Raw genomic sequence first — 17,496 nt, 5'->3', positions numbered from 1 at the left:
TGGCGCCTCAAAACCAGTTGCTCTTGGCAGAAGAAACTGAGTAATGGCACTAACTGGAAGGGGATGAGGAGGACGAGTAATGGCACTTACTGGAACAGGACTATGAGGACGCCGAGTAATGGCACATCTTCTGGCAGTTCATAGGGCGTAAGAAGAGAGTGTATGTCGCTCACTACCAGGGCACACTGGTGACAGACACTGCTGTGAAACTCAGCATGGGGTTCAATGTCAGCTAAACATTGAGTTAGTATCCCAAATGCAAGTGCTCGAAGGCTAGAATAGGGTGTACTCCACTGTGCAGTTGCCCTTGTGAGATTTTTAAGCAAGGAACAGTGACTGAACTTTGGGCCTAGCCATGCTGGCGATGGCAAAGTAATCCAAATTCAAATGGTCTACCAAACTTCACTTTGGACAGTGGTACATATCCATTCATAAATCAGAGCTGGCAAACCATTTTTATGGTAGGGGGCATTGTCTACCTAAAACTATGTAATTGGGTGCTGGGGGAGGAGGGGTAGCAGTTCAGAGATAAAAGATAGATCTCAGCAATGGATATTTTTGTCGATGTCATAGATTTGACCAAGTTATTTTTCACTGTTGAGCATTAGCACTATTTTCGTTCACTTGTTTTTCTCTGAAAGGCCTATGAGCATGCTGGAAAATCATGTGACCAATTAATTTGGGACTATTCGATGGAAGGATCAATCAGCAAGAAACAACTCTTGGAGCTTAGGAAAGATATGGGAATTTTCCCAAAAAAGCATTGGAATGTAAGGGTTTCACAAGATTATCCACTGTGAAAAATAGGCTTTTCATCATGCCAGATTGGCTAATTGTGCAATCATTCTGTTTTTCTGCATGTAATTCCGTATTATAATGGCAATAAATCAAAACTGTTTCATTGAATTCATCTTTTGTACTTTGACACCAGAGCAAGACCACTAACGGGGGATTTTTTGGCGACCATCTTGAAAAAATGGCCACCATATTGAATTTTTTGGGGGGCTAGCACTTTTAGCTGATAACATGACCTACACAGAACATTATTGCCAAATTTCATGTTCATATCATAATTTGCACTGTGTTTTTTTAGCAAAACCACAAAACAGGGACACGTCTGGCGGCCATCTTGAAAAAATGGCCGCCATATTGAATTTTTTTCGTGGCTAGCACTTTTTTCTGAAAAAGTGACCTATCAGCAACAATCGTGCCAAGTTTCATGCTTATATCACAAAGTGCACGATTTGGAGCAAAATCTGCCTTAACCTGCTCCACTACATTGCTTTGTACAGTTGACGCCAGATGTTTGAACTCATCTGCTTTGACCACCTCTATTCCTTGCAGCTGTACCATTCGACTGTCCTCCCTCTCATTCACGCACACGTACTCCATCTTTCTCCTACTGACTTTCATTCCCCTTCTCTCTTATGCATACCTCCATGTCTTTAAGTTTTCTTAAGTGTCTGTGAGGGTATTTTTAGATTTCCAGGTTATTTTGAATGCTTCAAATTGTGTTAATGCAGCTGGACTTCTTAAGAACTTCAAGACATTTCACTGCTCATCTAAGAAACCTTCTCAGTCCTGATAACTTATTATTTAAACCTGAAACTCCCAGGACACCCCAAGTGGTCCAGATTTGCATTCCTCACTTCATATCTTTTGTATTTGTTTTACTGTAGATACAGAATGGTTCACAGGTGTGTTAATAACATAATGTAGTCAAATCAGGATCGTGCAAACAATTTCATCTTCAGGCCGAATTTCTATTTCTGCATCGAATCTACACCAGAGTTTGGCGTAGTCACGTACCCTACTTCGAACCTTACGCTGTAGCCTGATGCACACGTCCCCAAAAATTTAACTATGCATCGCAATGTAACAACCTTGATTGACCGTAACAACCTTGATTGGTCTGCTTGGTAGCATCGCGTTTCCGGTTGCTCCTTCTTCTCCACGAAAATCGGAAATTTACTATCACACTATTGTGTTAACATATTGCTGGGTTTCACGTGACGTCACATCCGCCTCATTACTTATTCAAAACCTTAGCTGGTGGTCTACCAAAGCTCAGTTGACAAAGCGTTTGTATGGAGAAGGTGCATTGTTCTCATGAAAAATGCCTGACGCTTGCGTTGTTTTAGGTTGTTCAAATCAATCAAACCGTGAAACTGATAAAAGTTTCTTCAGGGTTCCCCATGAGCTAATAAAAAAGGGTGAATGAACACAGGATTTCACAAAAAGATTTTGAGAAAGGTGGCTTTCGAACCTCTCAGTGAAATCGAAGGGAGCCGAGTCAAAGCATGCTCGAGTTTGTAGTGATCACTTGGTGAAAGGTTTGTATCTCCCGCTCAGCTACGCCCTTAGTGTTTTCCAAGTACTTTTCTTGCTATGTGTCGTTATTTTATGGTCCATATGCATGAAGGTCGCGACAAAATTCTTCCCCAGCCGTACAGTTACAATGCGCCGTGATCACTTCTTCTCCGTCTTGTTTAACTAAGATCCAGGTCTTTAAAGGGGTTTCTGATGATCTTTTTGAATGATTTAGCTGAGAGATAAGAGCCAACACAAGTGAGAATCAAGCCAACTGTTGTTTGTTTACACTTCAACTTGCAGCGCTTCGTTGTAAAGACGCGAATGAAAAGATTAAAAAAAAAAACATACTTACATGGGCAAAAACAATACAGGATTCATTTGGTAGCGACTTGATAGCGAGGTCCTTTACCCAGCCACATACAAAAAAGTTGTAAGCCTCCATACTCTTCCACACTTTCATCTGTTTTGCGGTGTAGAAGGACGTCTGTAACACCAGATAGTTTGAGATGTCGGGGAACTCGACTGAAGGGTAGTTTTCAAGATCGTATGACAAATCCTTCTTTCCCAGACTGTAGGGGTCAATTCCATTGCACATAGCAATCTTCTGAATATATCTAAAGCAAGCAGTGGCTTCTAGATTACGAGCGTACTCTGATAAGTTATCGTTAGTTATTTGCACTACAGCAGCCATTTTGGTTTGCTAGACCACCAGCTGTTTTAGCGGAAGTGAAATTGCTAAGAAAAGTCACGTGACTGAAACCCAAGAATAGAGTATTACACGGTTGCGTAAAGATATGAAGTTTATATTTGAGTGGTGAATGTATATTTCATGAGCGAGCAAAACAAACAAGTGATATTTTTTTCAACACGAGAAGATAAACTTCATATCTTCGCACCACCGTGTAATGTTCTTTATATTATATGGACACATCCACACACAAAAAAAGTAAGTTAATCAAAAGAATTTTAATTTTGAACCGGTTCGCTATTTTGACAACGCATGTCTAGTCAGCGGGAAAACACTGGGAGTGACATCATCGGAGTGAAATATCAGGAAACATGTCACTCAGATCCGCGATGTATTTCATATGAAAAAGGTAAGTTTTTCCAACACATCTTCAAGCCAACGTGTGAGTTTCTTTTTATTATATCAACATATTCACAAACAAAAAGTGCCCAAATGTATCAAAACAATTCATCAATTTCTTCACGAATGACATATACTGTGGTGCTTGAAAGTTTGTGAACCCTTTAGAATTTTCTATATTTCTGCATAAATATGACCTAAAACATCATCAGATTTTCACACAAGTCCTAAAAGTAGATAAAGAGAACCCAGTTAAACAAATGAGGCAAAAATATTATACTTGGTCATTTATTTATTGAGGAAAATGATCCAATATTACATATCTGTCAGTGGCAAAAGTATGTGAACCTCTAGGATTAGCTGTTAATTTGAAGGTGAAATTAGAGTCAGGTGTTTTCAATCAATGGGATGACAATCAGGTGTGAGTGGGCACCCTGTTTTATTTAAAGAACAGGGATCTATCAAAGTCTGATCTTCACAACACATGAACACTGAACAACAATGGTGTGCATGGCAGGGTTGCAAGGAGAAAGCCACTGCTCTCCAAAAAGAACATTGCTGCTTGTCTGCAGTTTGCTAAAGATCATGTGGACAAGCCAGAAGGCTATTGGAAAAATGTTTTGTGGACGGATGAGACCAAAATAGAACTTTTTGGTTTAAATGAGCACCGTTATGTTTGGAGAAAGGAAAACACTGCATTCCAGCATAAGAACCTTATCCCATCTGTGAAACATGGTGGTGGTAGTATCATGGTTTGGACCTGTTTTGCCACATCTGGGCCAGGACGTCTTACCATCATTGATGGAACAATGAATTTCAATGATACCAGCGAATTCTAAAGGAAAATGTCAGGACATCTGTCCATGAACTGAATCTCGAGAAGGCGGGTCATGCAGCAAGACAACGACCCTAAGCACACAAGTCGTTCTACCAAAGAATGGTTAAAGAAGAATAAAGTTAATGTTTTGGAATGGCCAAGTCAAAATCCTGACCTTAATCCAATGGAAATGTTGTGGAAGGACCTGAAGTAAGCAGTTCATGTGAGGAAACCCACCAACATCCCAGAGTTGAAGCTGTTCTGTACGGAGGAACGGGCTAAAATTCCTCCAAGCCGGTGTGCAGGACTGATCAACAGTTACCAGAAACGTTTAGTTGCAGTTATTGCTGCACAAGGGGGTCACACCAGATACTGAAAGCAAAGGTTCACATACTTTTGCCACTGACAGATATGTAATATTGGATCATTTTCCTCAATAAATAAATGACCAAGTATAATATTTTTGTCTCATTTGTTTAACTGGGTTCTCTTTATCTACTTTTAGGACTTGTGTGAAAATTTGATGATGTTTTAGGTCATATTTATGCAGAAATATAGAAAATTCTAAAGGGTTCACAAACTTTCAAGCACCACTGTAGAGATTTATATCATGGTTTTTGTTCTCCATCTCCTGGATATATCTCGTATGAAAAGTATGAGTGGTGTATTTCCCAGTAAAACACTTGTGCCCATATAATGTATATCGCAGAGCCTCTCTGCTGTTAGACGCTCTGAAATTTGCTGCTGTACAGAAAAGTCACAGAACAGCTTTATTCAGGTAGTTCATACAAATACTACAGTGATCACAGGACGTGTGTTCATTACACTATTGACATTTACATTGCAGTTTGAAGTAGATTAAAGCCAACTTGCTCCTGTCTGAAGTTTGTTCCGTCACTGCGTGCATTTGTGTGGCAATAGGAGACTCAGGAGCTCCTGCAGAAGCAGCAGTGGTACCAGAAGAACCAGTTCAACTTGACAAAACAGGACGAGGAAGCATATTTGGCCTACTGCTCTGAAGCCATGTTCAGGATCAAAATTCTTAAGCTGCGCCTCAACCGGTACACACTTCAACTTCACCTCATTTGTACTGCTATATATAGGACAATATTCTTTTCTAATGATTTCAGTTTTTAAGGCAAATTATTATGATTATTATTATTATTATTATTATTTGTTACAAATCACAGGTTTAACATCCATCCATCCATTATCTGTAGCCGCTTTATCCTGTTCTACAGGGTCGCAGGCAAGCTGGAGCCTATCCCAGCTGACTACGGGCGAAAGGCGGGGTACACCCTGGACAAGTCGCCAGGTCATCACAGGGCTGACACATAGACACAGACAACCATTCACACTCACATTCACACCTACGGTCAATTTAGGCTACATCCACACGACAACGGCAACGAGATTTTTTTTTTTAAATATCGCGTCCACATGGGCAACGGATCAGTAAAATTTCAGGTACATATGGCAACGCAACGCTTGCTGAAAACGATGCAATACACATGCCACACCTCTACGTGCGCTGTAAGACGGTCCCATCGGAGACACCAGAACAATAGAAGAAGTAGACGCATGCGCATAAACCCCTTCTTCTGTAGCATCAGCCACATAAGGTTTTGATTATTAATCAGTAGCGTAAAACGAGAGACGCGGAAAGAGGAATGAATGGGGGTAGATGGAAGCCGGTACGCCAACATTCTGATCTCCTCCAGAATTCTTTAATGGTCCGGAATAAATTGAATGCTACACGTTGATGGATTACTTTGTTCTTCTACGCCCTTTTTGAGGAATGTATTGTCGGACTTAAACCAACATCTGAAGAGGTGAGATCGCTCCTTTTTTTTTCCCTATTTTTGCAGGCGGGATTGTTTTTGTTTTTGGAAAGCGCACGGGCAGTGCGCGGTTTGGTACTGCTTCCGCAGTGTTTGGACTAAAGACTCTGCCCTAAGGGCTATTCTCTCTCTCTCTCTCTCTCTCTCTCTCTCTCACTTTGCACCATTACACCATAAATATTCACAGTGAAAATATTTTGTAAGCGCGTTTCATGAACCAAGTTATAGGATTTGTTGACAACTCGCATCGAGTTCGTTACACTTCTACCCGGCGTGAAGCACTGACAGTCATGTGGTTGTGACGTCATCGTAAACAAATCCGTTCTACTCATCCAGACGACTTCGCAACGGCGCCGTTGCCAGATTTTTTCACTCTGGAACCCGTTCTTAAAAGATTTCGTTTTGGGGCACCCAAAACGCCGGTGCCGTGTGGACGCCAGGCCGAAATGATAAACAATTTTATCAGATTCACCTGAATCCGTTGCTGTGTGGACAGGGCCTTAGAGTCACCAGTTAACCTAACCTGCATGCCTTTGGGGGAAACCGGAGCACCCGGAGGAAACCCACGCGGAGAACATGCAAACTCCGCACAGAAAGGCCCTCGCCGGCCACGGGGCTCGAACCCGGACCTTCTTGCTGTGAGGTGACAGCGCTAACCACTACACCACCGTGCCGCCCCTCTGAATATTATCATCATTATTATTATTTTCCCTGTGTAATTTACTTAGTTACTTATATAATCAACATCGACAGCTACACACAACGGAGCGACCTGGCAGCCAAAATTCTCTCAAAATCTTCTGCTTTTAACAAAGCAAACCTCGCAGCCATGTTTGTTTACAAACTGTCACAGTCACTCGCTAGCACGGAAGTTTTACATCTCCGACGTGTCTCCTTTCCAGTTTTTCAATGTCCGTTGGTATGTTTTTCTCTTGTAAATATGCATGAAGAATATATAATGAAGTTTTGGGAGCCTTTCGGATGTTCAGCGCATCTTTACTTTCAGTTTATTTATTTAGTGTTTAAAGCTAGCACTGAATTAACCCCGTCTTCTCTCTTTCCCAGCCAAAAAAGAAGTGATTGTGCGCATGCGCAACAGAAATGTTTTGTCATTGGATCTTCGCAAAAGCTCCGACGTGTGATGGCGTGTTGTCTTGACAATCTGCAATATTGTAACAATATTGCACGCTCATTCTCCATTGGGTAGAGTGGCGTAATACATGGAGGATAAGCGATATGATAACAATATTGCATGCCATCAATAAACCCACTAGAAGGGAATAGAATACATGTTTTTATTCCATGGAAAAAGTGGCCTGTATATATAATAATCCTTTATATTGTTACAGTTTTTGTCAGGAGACATTTATGTAACATTTAGAGAAGGACTCCAGCATCGGCGCGAGTTTTGCCACAACAGTAAAGTGTTATTTTTACTCAAGAGAGTAAAAAAGAGAGGCTGGCTATAAACGACTGTTTATAGCTGCTCTAATAACATAAGTGATAAACTTGTAATTTGTTCACAGACTTTAAACATTAAATGTAAGTGTAAATGGTTAAAAGCATAATGAGTTGCTCATTAATAATAAAAAAAAAATTCATTGGTAAATTACCGTGGTATAAAAGGAACAAAAAATCCCAAAGGAGGTATGCTGTTATTAGAAAATTAGAAATCCTAATTATTAGAATGCTGTTATTAGAAAACTTTGGGGTAGGATCAGTATCTCCACTGTATGTTGAGCCACATCACCCTATTCTGCAGTTGATAATTTTCTGATACTAGCATGCCCCGAACAGTTTTATTCTTCATCAAAAACTCCAAAATATGGAGATTTTTATGTCATAACACACTCCTCTGTCTCACAGGTTCTCTGTTAACATGGAGTCTTTGTATGTCTCTGAAATACTTTGTGCAAAGCTTTACATAGACGCTAACCTACGCAATAGATATTGTTTTCTGCTCACATATACATTCTTGTCCAAAAGTATTTGGATGGTGACCATTTTCGTAATTTGTTCACCACTACAACAGATTCAAAATGAAGCAATCAAGATGTGATTGAAGTATAGAATTTCAGATTTAATGTAAGGCGTTTAACAAACATCACATTAACTGTTCTGGAATCACAGATATCTTTTCAAGACTCATAAGTAATTGGACAATTGACTGATAAGCAGTTTCATGGCCATGTCTGGCCTTTTCCTCTGGATTTCATGACAAATTAAGGAGATAAAAGTTCTGGAGGACCTTGCAAGTGAAGGAGGCCATAATTAGACTGAAAAAAAACCCCCAAACAAACCAGACTTCAAGAGATAGTTTAAACTTTAGGAGTGGCCAAATCAACCATTTGGTACATCCTTAAAAAGAAAGAATGGACTGGTGAGCTCAGCAACACCAAAAGGCCTGAAAGACCACTGAAGACAACTAAAGTGGGTGATTGTAGAATTCAAAGAATGGTGAAGAAAAACCTCTTCACAACATCTAACCAAGTCAAGGAATCTCTCAAGGAGGTTGGCCAATCTCCTCAAATTCTACAAAACACAAAACGTCTTCATGAATGTAATGACAGAAGTTTTACCTCAAGATGCAAACCACTGGTAACACTCAAGAGCAAAAAGGCTCAGACTTTACTAGAAAGCCTGACCAGTTCTGGGACGAGATCCTTTGGACAGATGAAACCAAGAATAACTTGTACCAGAATGGTGGGAAGAGAAGAGTATAGAGAAGGAAAGGAAGGGCTCATGATCCAAAGCATACCACATCATCTATCAGTCATGGTGGACATGGACGTGTAGGCTGCTAATGGAACTGGCCCACTGGTGATTATTAACGTGGATGCTGATAGAAGTTGCAGGATGAATTCTGAAGTGTATAGAGCTATACTTTCTGCTCAGATTCAGTCAGATGCTCTAAAAATGATTGGATGGCGCTTCACAGTATCGATGGATAATGGTACCGTGAAAGCAATCCAAGAGTATCTTAAATTTAAAAAAAGGTCATCAATCAACCCAGTTGAGCATGTTTTTCACTTAGTGAAGACAAAATTGAAGGCAGAAAGTCCCACAAACAAGCAGCAACTGAAGGCAGCTGCTGTAAAGGCATCACAAAGCATCTCCAGGGAGAAAACTCAACATTTGGTGATGCCTATGGGTTCCAGACCTCAGGCGGTCACTGACTGCAAAGGATTTGCCCCAAGTATTAAAAGTGATATGTAAATTTAGAATTATGTTAGTTTGTCCAATTACTTTTGAGCCTGTGAAAATGCAGGGACTGTGTAAAAAAAAAAAAAAACAAGGCTGTAATTCATAAATGGTGACTGCAATATTTTTGTTAAACCCTTTGAGTTAAGCTGAAATTATATACTTCACATCTTGGTGGCTTCATGTCAGATCCATTGTGGCAGTGTAGATGCAAAATTATGAAAACAGTCACTGTCCAAATACTTATGGACCTGATAATATAATATGCTAGCTTCAGAAGGCTGTATAGAAAAGGTGATTAATTTTTGGTGACTTTATTTCATTTTTCAGCCACAAGGACAAAGCCCCACAGAAGTATCTGGCCCTGGACAAGGTGCTGAGACAAGATCACAGACTGATGCATTACCTGGACTGACACATGATAAAATTGTTAGTTTTGTTTAAGCCAAGTCAAGTTTATTTGTTTAAGCGCTTTTAACAACAGACATTGTCGCAAAGCAGCTTTACAGAAAATTAAAGACTTTAAACATATGAGCTAATTTTATCTGTAATAAAATTTCTTTACAGTGGTGCTTGAAAGTTTGTGAACCCTTTAGAATTTTCTATATTTCTGCATAAATATGACCTAAAACATCATCAGATTTTCACACAAAGTCCTAAAAGTAGATAAAGAGAACCCAGTTAAACAAATGAGACAAAAATATTATACTTGGTCATTTATTTATTGAGGAAAATGATCCAATATTACATATCTGTGAGTGGCAAAAGTATGTGAACCTTGACCCCCCCCCCCCCCCCCCCCCCCCCCTTGTGCAGCAGTAACTGCAATTAAACATTTCCTGTAACTGTTGATCAGTCCTGCACACCGGCTTGGAGGAATTTTAGCCCATTCCTCCGTACAGAACAGCTTCAACTCTGGAATGTTGGTGGGTTTCCTCACATGAACTGCTTACTTCAGGTCCTTCCACAACATTTCCATTGGATTAAGGTCAGGACTTTGACTTGGCCATTCCAAAACATTAACTTTATTCTTCTTTAACCATTCTTTGGTAGAACGACTTGTGTGCTTAGGGTCATTGTCTTGCTGCATGACCCGCCTTCTCGAGATTCAGTTCATGGACAGATGTCCTGACATTTTCCTTTAGAATTCACTGGTATAATTCACAATTCATTGTTCCATCAATGACGGCAAGCCGTCCTGGCCCAGATTCAGCAAAACAGGCCCAAACCATGATACTACCACCACCATGTTTCACAGATGGGATAAGGTTCTTATGCTGGAATTCAGTGTTTTCCTTTCTCCAAACATAACGCTTCTCATTTAAACCAAAAAGTTCTATTTGGGTCTCCTCCGTCCACAAAAACATTTTTCCAATAGCCTTTAGTGATCTTTAGCAAACTGCAGACGAGCAGCAGTGTTCTTTTTGGAGAGCAGTGGCTTTCTCCTTGCAAACCCTGCCATGCACACCATTGTTGTTCAGCGTTCTCCTGATGGTGGACTCATGAACATTAACATTAGCAGGGCTTGAAATTCATTTTTTTTCCACCAGCCAGCCGGACTAGTTCCCTTCCAAAGTAACTAGCCAAACAGAAAATCAACTAGCCAAAATTTGTTCATGTATGAATTTTACTTCTGTCAAAAATAACGCAAAAGAGAGTAGTTACTATTGTTCATGACTAATGTGCATTTATTTCAAGATCCGAGTATTTTGATACTGTTGTTAAATACATAAATGAGAACAACACAGAGCACCATAATATAATATCAACAAATAATAATATATTGGAAAACTTGGCAACTTGGTGTACGAGTATTGAAAACAAATATACTTACTATCATGACTATAGCACCCAAAATATGTCCAACATGCTTTCTGTATTTAACCATTTATGAGAGAGAAAGCATTAGGAGCTTCATACTGACTAGGAGTCAACTTGAAAAAAAAATAATTATTCCATAAAAATCGTATCGCAGCCAAGGCCTACCCTGCTCCCACGTTTGCTTATAAGTCCTTTGTCGTTTCTCCTCTTCAGACCGAGGTCGCTTTGTCCCCGTCTCTGGTGGTTTCTGTACACCTTTCAGAAAATTCCACATCGCAACGTAGCTTTGGCAGATGTAGATGTAAACAACAACAAAAACACGTGTTTAAATGGGCAATAATGTGGCCACATCTATTGAATTTGATAACGTGATGTGGCAGCGGGGGGCGTGGCCAAGCGTCAGTCTGTGAATGGAGGGCGGGAGTGAGGGAAGGTAAGTGGTGGAATCATTGCACCTGATGGGGATTAACCTGTGTTTGTGTATCTTCCCCAGTGACCGCGCCCTTTAAAAGGAGAGGGAGAGCAGAGAAAGGGAGCTCTGAACGCTAAGGACTCGCCAGCAGAGTTGGAGCAGGGGCGACATGGCTTGCAATATGCCAAGCTCGGCAGGAGATAGTGAGAGTGAAATGGAGGAGGAATCTCAGGGTCCAGGAGGTGGACGTGTAGGGGGAAGAAAGAGAAGGAGAAGTGGTGGTGGTGGTGGTGGCGAAAGCCCAGTTAGTAAGGGTAGAAGAATTGAGGAAGGAGAATTAAAAGTTTTGGTGAAATTTAATGCGGATATCTCTAAACATGACATTTCCAACCCAATGCGGCTAAATAAGTTGATTAAAGAAACTCTTGGAGAGGTGGCATCAGCGAGGTATATTAGCAACAACAAGGTCATAGTGTTTTGTAAGTCTAGCGAGCAAAAACAAGGCTTTACGATTGCGTAAGCTGGGGAAAGAGGATGTGGAATATATGGAGGTAGGGGTGAGAGATGGAGTAAGAGGAGTCATTACTGGTGTCCCCACGAATATTTCAGAAGAGGTACTGAAAACTTGTATGGAGGGAGGGACACTAGTGAAGGCTACTCGGTTCTACACTAACGGGGGGGGGGGGGGGGGGGGGTGTTTTCCAAGCATGACCATCTTGCTGCATTTCAGTGAACTGCAGCTTCCTAAACGAGTAATGATTGGATATGTTTGCTACCCAGTCAGGCCATATGTGCCAGCACCTTTGAGGTGCTTTAAGTGCCAGAGGCTGGGGCATGTTGCGGCAGTCTGTAAAGGGGCAAGGAGATGTTGTAGATGTGGAGGAGATCATGACTATGGGCAGTGTGAGGAGGGAGTGCAGCCCAGATGTTGCAATTGTGGTGGGGCACATAGCGCAGCATATCAAGGTTGTGTAAAACAGCAGGAGGGAAAGGAGGTGCAAAGATATAGAGCAGTTAACCTGGTGTCATATGCAGAGGCTGTTAAACAGGTCAAAGCAAGAGGGCCTGCAACCAATCAGAGGGTAAATCAGAACAAGGCATCAATGCAGGGTGATGGACAAAGCAGGGATGACTCCCTAGTGAGAGGGGCTAGGTCTACAATGAAGGTGGATAAGATAGACTTTCTAGCTTTTATAATTAAGGTTATTAACTGCTCTGCCCAAGCAACTACGCGTACAGATCGCATTAAGATAAGACTGCAAGCTGCAAAGGCACATTTGGATATGGCTAGTGTGCCTGTGGAAGAGGTGATGAAAAAGCTATCAGAAGGACAGGGTGAACCATTACAGTCTGAAGGATGATAGGAATCCCATTAACCATATTGCAGTGGAATGCTAGAAGCCTAGTGGCAAATGGGCAGGAATTTAAGAAATTTGTGTATGAGCTCCCAATTTTACCTGACATTTTATGTATACAGGAGACATGGTTAGTTCCTCACTTGCAGTTTGTTGTTCCTGGGTACATTTCAGTACGAAAAGATAGGAGGGAAGGGCAAGGGGGTGGATGTTGCACTTTTGTGAAAGATGGTCTATCATATAGGGAATTAATAGTGAGTGAGGATAGTGAGTGTGTGGCTGTGGAAATGTGGTGGACAAGAGGGGATAGCATCATAATAGTTAATTTTTATAATCCCTGTAATGATTTAACAGTGGAGTATTTGGAAAGAGTATTTGGTACAGAGAGAGGGTAAAAGGGTGGTGTGGTGTGGGGATTTCAACACACATAATTCTCTGTGGGGTAGCGATAGGCAAGGCAAGTTTATTTATATAGCGCATTTCATGCGCAGTGGCAGTTCAATGTGCTTTACAGAGGTAAAGGCAAAACAGTAAACAATAGAAAATAAAATTACATAAAATAAAGGGGGAAGAAGAGAGAAAAATAAAAATAATATAAGAATTAAACAATAGTAGAAATAAAGTAATAAAATGAAGTCAAAGTTCAGTAAAAAACAGCAGAATAAAATGGAATAAAAGTTAAGTCAAGTTTAAAACATGCAAAGACTGTAAAAGTTAAGTAAAGTTTAAAACATGTAAAGATGATGATATTTATCAGTTAGCAGAAAGCATCTGAGAACAGCTTGGTCTTTAACCTAGATTTGAAGCTGCCAACAGCAGGAGCATTTTTGATGTCCTCTGGGAGTTGGTTCCATAGCTGCACTGCATAGTAGCTAAAAGCTGCTTCACCACACTTTGTTTTAACAACAGGTTTTACCAGTAAATTTTGCTGCTGCGATCTGGTAGATCTGATTGGGTTAGGCCGCTGCAACATATCAGAGAGGTAATTGGGCCCTGTACCATTTAGAGATTTGTACACCAGCAGCAATGCTTTAAAGTCAATTCTGTAGCTTACTGGAAGCCAGTGAAGGGACCTTAGAATTGGAGTAATGTGCTCTGTTCTTTTTGTTCGTGTGAGAACCCTAGCCGCTGCATTTTGAACCAGCTGAAGTTGTTTGATGGTCTTTTTTGGCAGGCCTGTGAAAAGGCCATTGCAGTAATCAACCCTACTAGAGATGTAGCCATGTATAAGTTTTTCCAGATCATTTTTTGACATAAGTCCTCTTAGTTTGGAAATGTTTTTTAGGTGATAAAATGACGATTTAGTGATTGCTTTCATATGACTGTCAAAGTTTAGCTCGCTGTCAGTGAAAACACCAAGATTTTTAACCATATCTTTTGTTTTAATCCCCTTTGTGTCAAGAATAGTGGTAATCCTGAGTCTTTCATCTTTTTTCCCAAATAGAATTACTTCTGTTTTATCTGTGTTCAGCTGGAGAAAATGTTGTGACATCCAGTTGTTGATTTGGTCGATACACTGGTAGAGACATTCAAGGGGGGCATAATCATTAGGTGATAGAGCAAAATAAATTTGGGTGTCATCTGCATAGCAGTGATACAAAATTGAGTTGTTCTTGATAATTTGTCCAAGTGGGAGCATATAAAGGTTGAATAGTAATGGTCCAAGGATCGACCCCTGGGGGACACCACAGGTCAAAGGACATTGATGTTGAGGTACAATTTCTCATGGTAACAAAGAAGCTTCTATCTTTTAAGTATGATTTTAACCAATTGATAACTTTACCAGTCAACCCAATCCAGTGTTCAAGTCGATATAGCAGTATGTTGTGATCAACAGTATCAAAAGCTGCACTGAGGTCCAGTAACACCAGGACCGATGTTTTGCCTGCGTCAGTATTAAGACGTATGTCATTTATAACTTTAATCAGCGCTACCACTAATAGGAATGGGGAAGTTGTAGAGGACTTCATGGATATTGAATCACTTATATGCCTAAATGATGGGCGAGGCACCAGAGTGAATGTTAGAACTGGAGCACTATCAGCACTTGATCTTACATGTGTATCCAGTACATTAGCTGGGTTAAGTGAGTGGGATATATGGGAGCATTCCACTTTCGGAAGTGATCATTTCCCTTTAATCTGCAAAATAGCTATAGATATAAGCAGAGAGGTGGATTGGTCTCCGGGGAGGTGGCATTGGAAAGAGGCAAAACTGGGAGTTGTTTAATGAAGTTTGTGAAACCAAAGTAAACCAGGTACAGATCACAGGAGAGGTCAATGACATGGTAAGGAGCCTGGCTGATATGCTCCTAGCTGCAACTGCAGCTGCAGTCCCCAGATCCCAAGGGAGAGGGAGGAGAAAGATAGTGCCATGGTGGACTAAGGAGTGCACTGAGGCAATCCAAGCACGTAATAAGGCATTTAGAGTGCGGCGAATGACACTCACCCCTGAGAAAGTGGCGCAATATCAGAGTGCAAGGGCAAAGGCAAGAAAGGTTATTAAAGATGCGAAAAAGAAATGTTGGAGGGAGTATTGTAGTCAACTTGGAACGTATGTCCAGATAGAACAGGTGTGGGGTATGGTCAAGAAGATGATGGGGGTATTTAGAGGAAGAACTATTCTTGTTTTGGTTGAGGGAAATAGTGAGGCAAGCTCAGCAAAGGATAAAGCAGAGCTGTTGAGGACTGCATTTGCCAAAGCTCATAGCTCAAGTAACTTGGGTGAACAGTGGGTGGAGCAGTGACAAACAACCCTGAGAGAGTGGGGCAATGCGTGTGAAAAACAAACAGACTGCAGCAGTGCTATGGATAGTGATATTACACTATTTGAGCTTAAAAGTGCCCTCATTAACACCTCCAATACTGCACCAGGTCAGGAAGAAGTGTGCTACATAATGTTGAAGCATGTATCTGATGTAGTGCTTAATAAGGTAGTGGAAGCATTCAATAGAATATGGTGAGAAGGAAAGGTGCCAGCTGTGTGGAAGCATTCCCTAGTCATTCCAATAGCCAAGCCAGGGAAAGACCCTTCAAAGGTAACTAGCTACAGGCCTATTGCACTTACGTCTAATTTGTGTAAACTGATGGAGAGAATACTGGTTAACAGGTTAACATATTTTATGGAAAGCAAGGGGCTGTCTGCAGGATACCAGAGTGGGTTTAGGAAGGGAAGGTCTACTCTGGATGCTATGATCAGACTTGAGACTGACATTAGGAAAGCCTTAGCCATGAAAGAGGTTCTTGTGGCTGTCTTCTGTGACATAGAGCAGGCTTATGACATGCTGTGGAAGGAGGGCCTCATGATGCAGCTGAAAAAGCTTGGGGTGGGAGAGAAGCTTTTTAACTGGATATTGAGCTTCCTATTTGGGCGTACAATCCAGGTGAGGGTGGGGGCAGACATATCTACTGTGATCGAGGTGGAAAATGGCACACCCCAGGGTAGCGTTATCAGCCCTGTGTTATTTAACATCATGATAAATGATGTATATAGGAGTGTAAGCCCAGACATAGAGGTTTCATTATATACAGATGATGGGGCCTTGTGGAGGAGGGGAAGGAACCTTAACTTTGTGGTCAGTAAGATCCAGCAAGCAATTGAGGCAGTTGTAGGATGGGCTGGTGACTGGGGATTTAGATTCTCAGTAGCAAAAACCTATTGGGAATTCTTTACAAATAGGATAGTCGCTGATAATGTTAAACTATACCTGTATGGGGAACCACTGGAAAGGGTGGAGGTTGCCAGGTATCTAGGGCTTTGGTTTGACAGAAGGCTCACATGGAAAGCTCATATTGATAAATTGGAGACAAAGTGCAAGAGAGTATTAAACGTGATGAGATGTCTGGCAGGGATGGAATGGGGGGCAAGCCGATCCTCATTAATGACACTATATTATGCTCTCTTGCATTCAGCAATGGATTATGGTAGCTTTGTCTATGGATCTGCATCAGATTCTCAACTCATGAAGCTGGAGAGAATACAGTCATGAGCACTGAGGCTTTGTTGTGGAGCGCTTAAGTCTTCCCCAATAGGGAGTCTACATGTGGAGTTGGGAGAGATGCCTTTAGCATTAAGGAGGAAGAAGTTGTCCTTAGCTTACTGGTCAAACCTGGAAGGCCACAACCAAGGGAATCCTGCTAAAAAAGTGATCGAGCCATGCTGGGAGTATGAGGCCAAAAAGGGCAAGGGATTTGGGTGGAGGGTGAGGGAATGGGTACAGGAAGCAGGATTGAAAGAGGGAATGGTTAGCCCGACAGTAGCTATATCACCAGTGCCACCTTGGTTATTCCCCCTACCTTTAGTGGACATGAATATATTGGAGTATGCAAAGGAAGAACAAGAGAAGCAGTGTGTGGCTGGTTTTGCATTAGACCATATTTTGGGTGCATATGCAAGTCATGTCCAGGTTTATACAGATAGATCAAAGGATCCTGCATCTGGGAAAACTGCAGCTGCCATGGTTGTGAAGGGGATGGGTGTTAGTGCCTCCTGGAGGCTGACAGATGAGGTGTCTGTGTACACCACTGAGATCATTGCCATCATTAAAGCACTAGAGTGGGTTGAAGAGACTGGGCAAGTGAAGGTGTTAATATGCTCTGACTCTGCAGCAGTGTTGGGTAGCATACAGTCACATAGATCCTGTAGACTGG

The 17,496-nt window shown here is 41.3% G+C and overlaps 1 protein-coding gene across 2 annotated transcripts in view; it reads left to right on the top strand.

Annotated features, from left to right (window-relative positions):
* ccdc135 (coiled-coil domain containing 135) overlaps positions 1-9,761 on the top strand; it is a 33,613-nt gene extending 23,852 nt beyond the window's left edge. For both annotated transcript variants that reach the window (XM_060927040.1, XM_060927039.1), the window contains 2 exons: positions 5,139-5,278; positions 9,590-9,761. In XM_060927040.1, coding sequence (XP_060783023.1) covers positions 5,139-5,278; positions 9,590-9,674 — 225 coding nt within the window. In that variant the 3' untranslated portion in view covers positions 9,675-9,761. The remainder of the gene's footprint in view (positions 1-5,138; positions 5,279-9,589) is intronic.
* Positions 9,762-17,496: the final 7,735 nt, after the last annotated feature.

The sequence above is a fragment of the Neoarius graeffei genome, chromosome 8, assembly GCF_027579695.1.
Source record: "Neoarius graeffei isolate fNeoGra1 chromosome 8, fNeoGra1.pri, whole genome shotgun sequence".
In the NCBI taxonomy this organism is placed as follows: Eukaryota; Metazoa; Chordata; class Actinopteri; order Siluriformes; family Ariidae; genus Neoarius; species Neoarius graeffei.
This window is presented reverse-complemented; position numbering and strand designations above follow the sequence as displayed.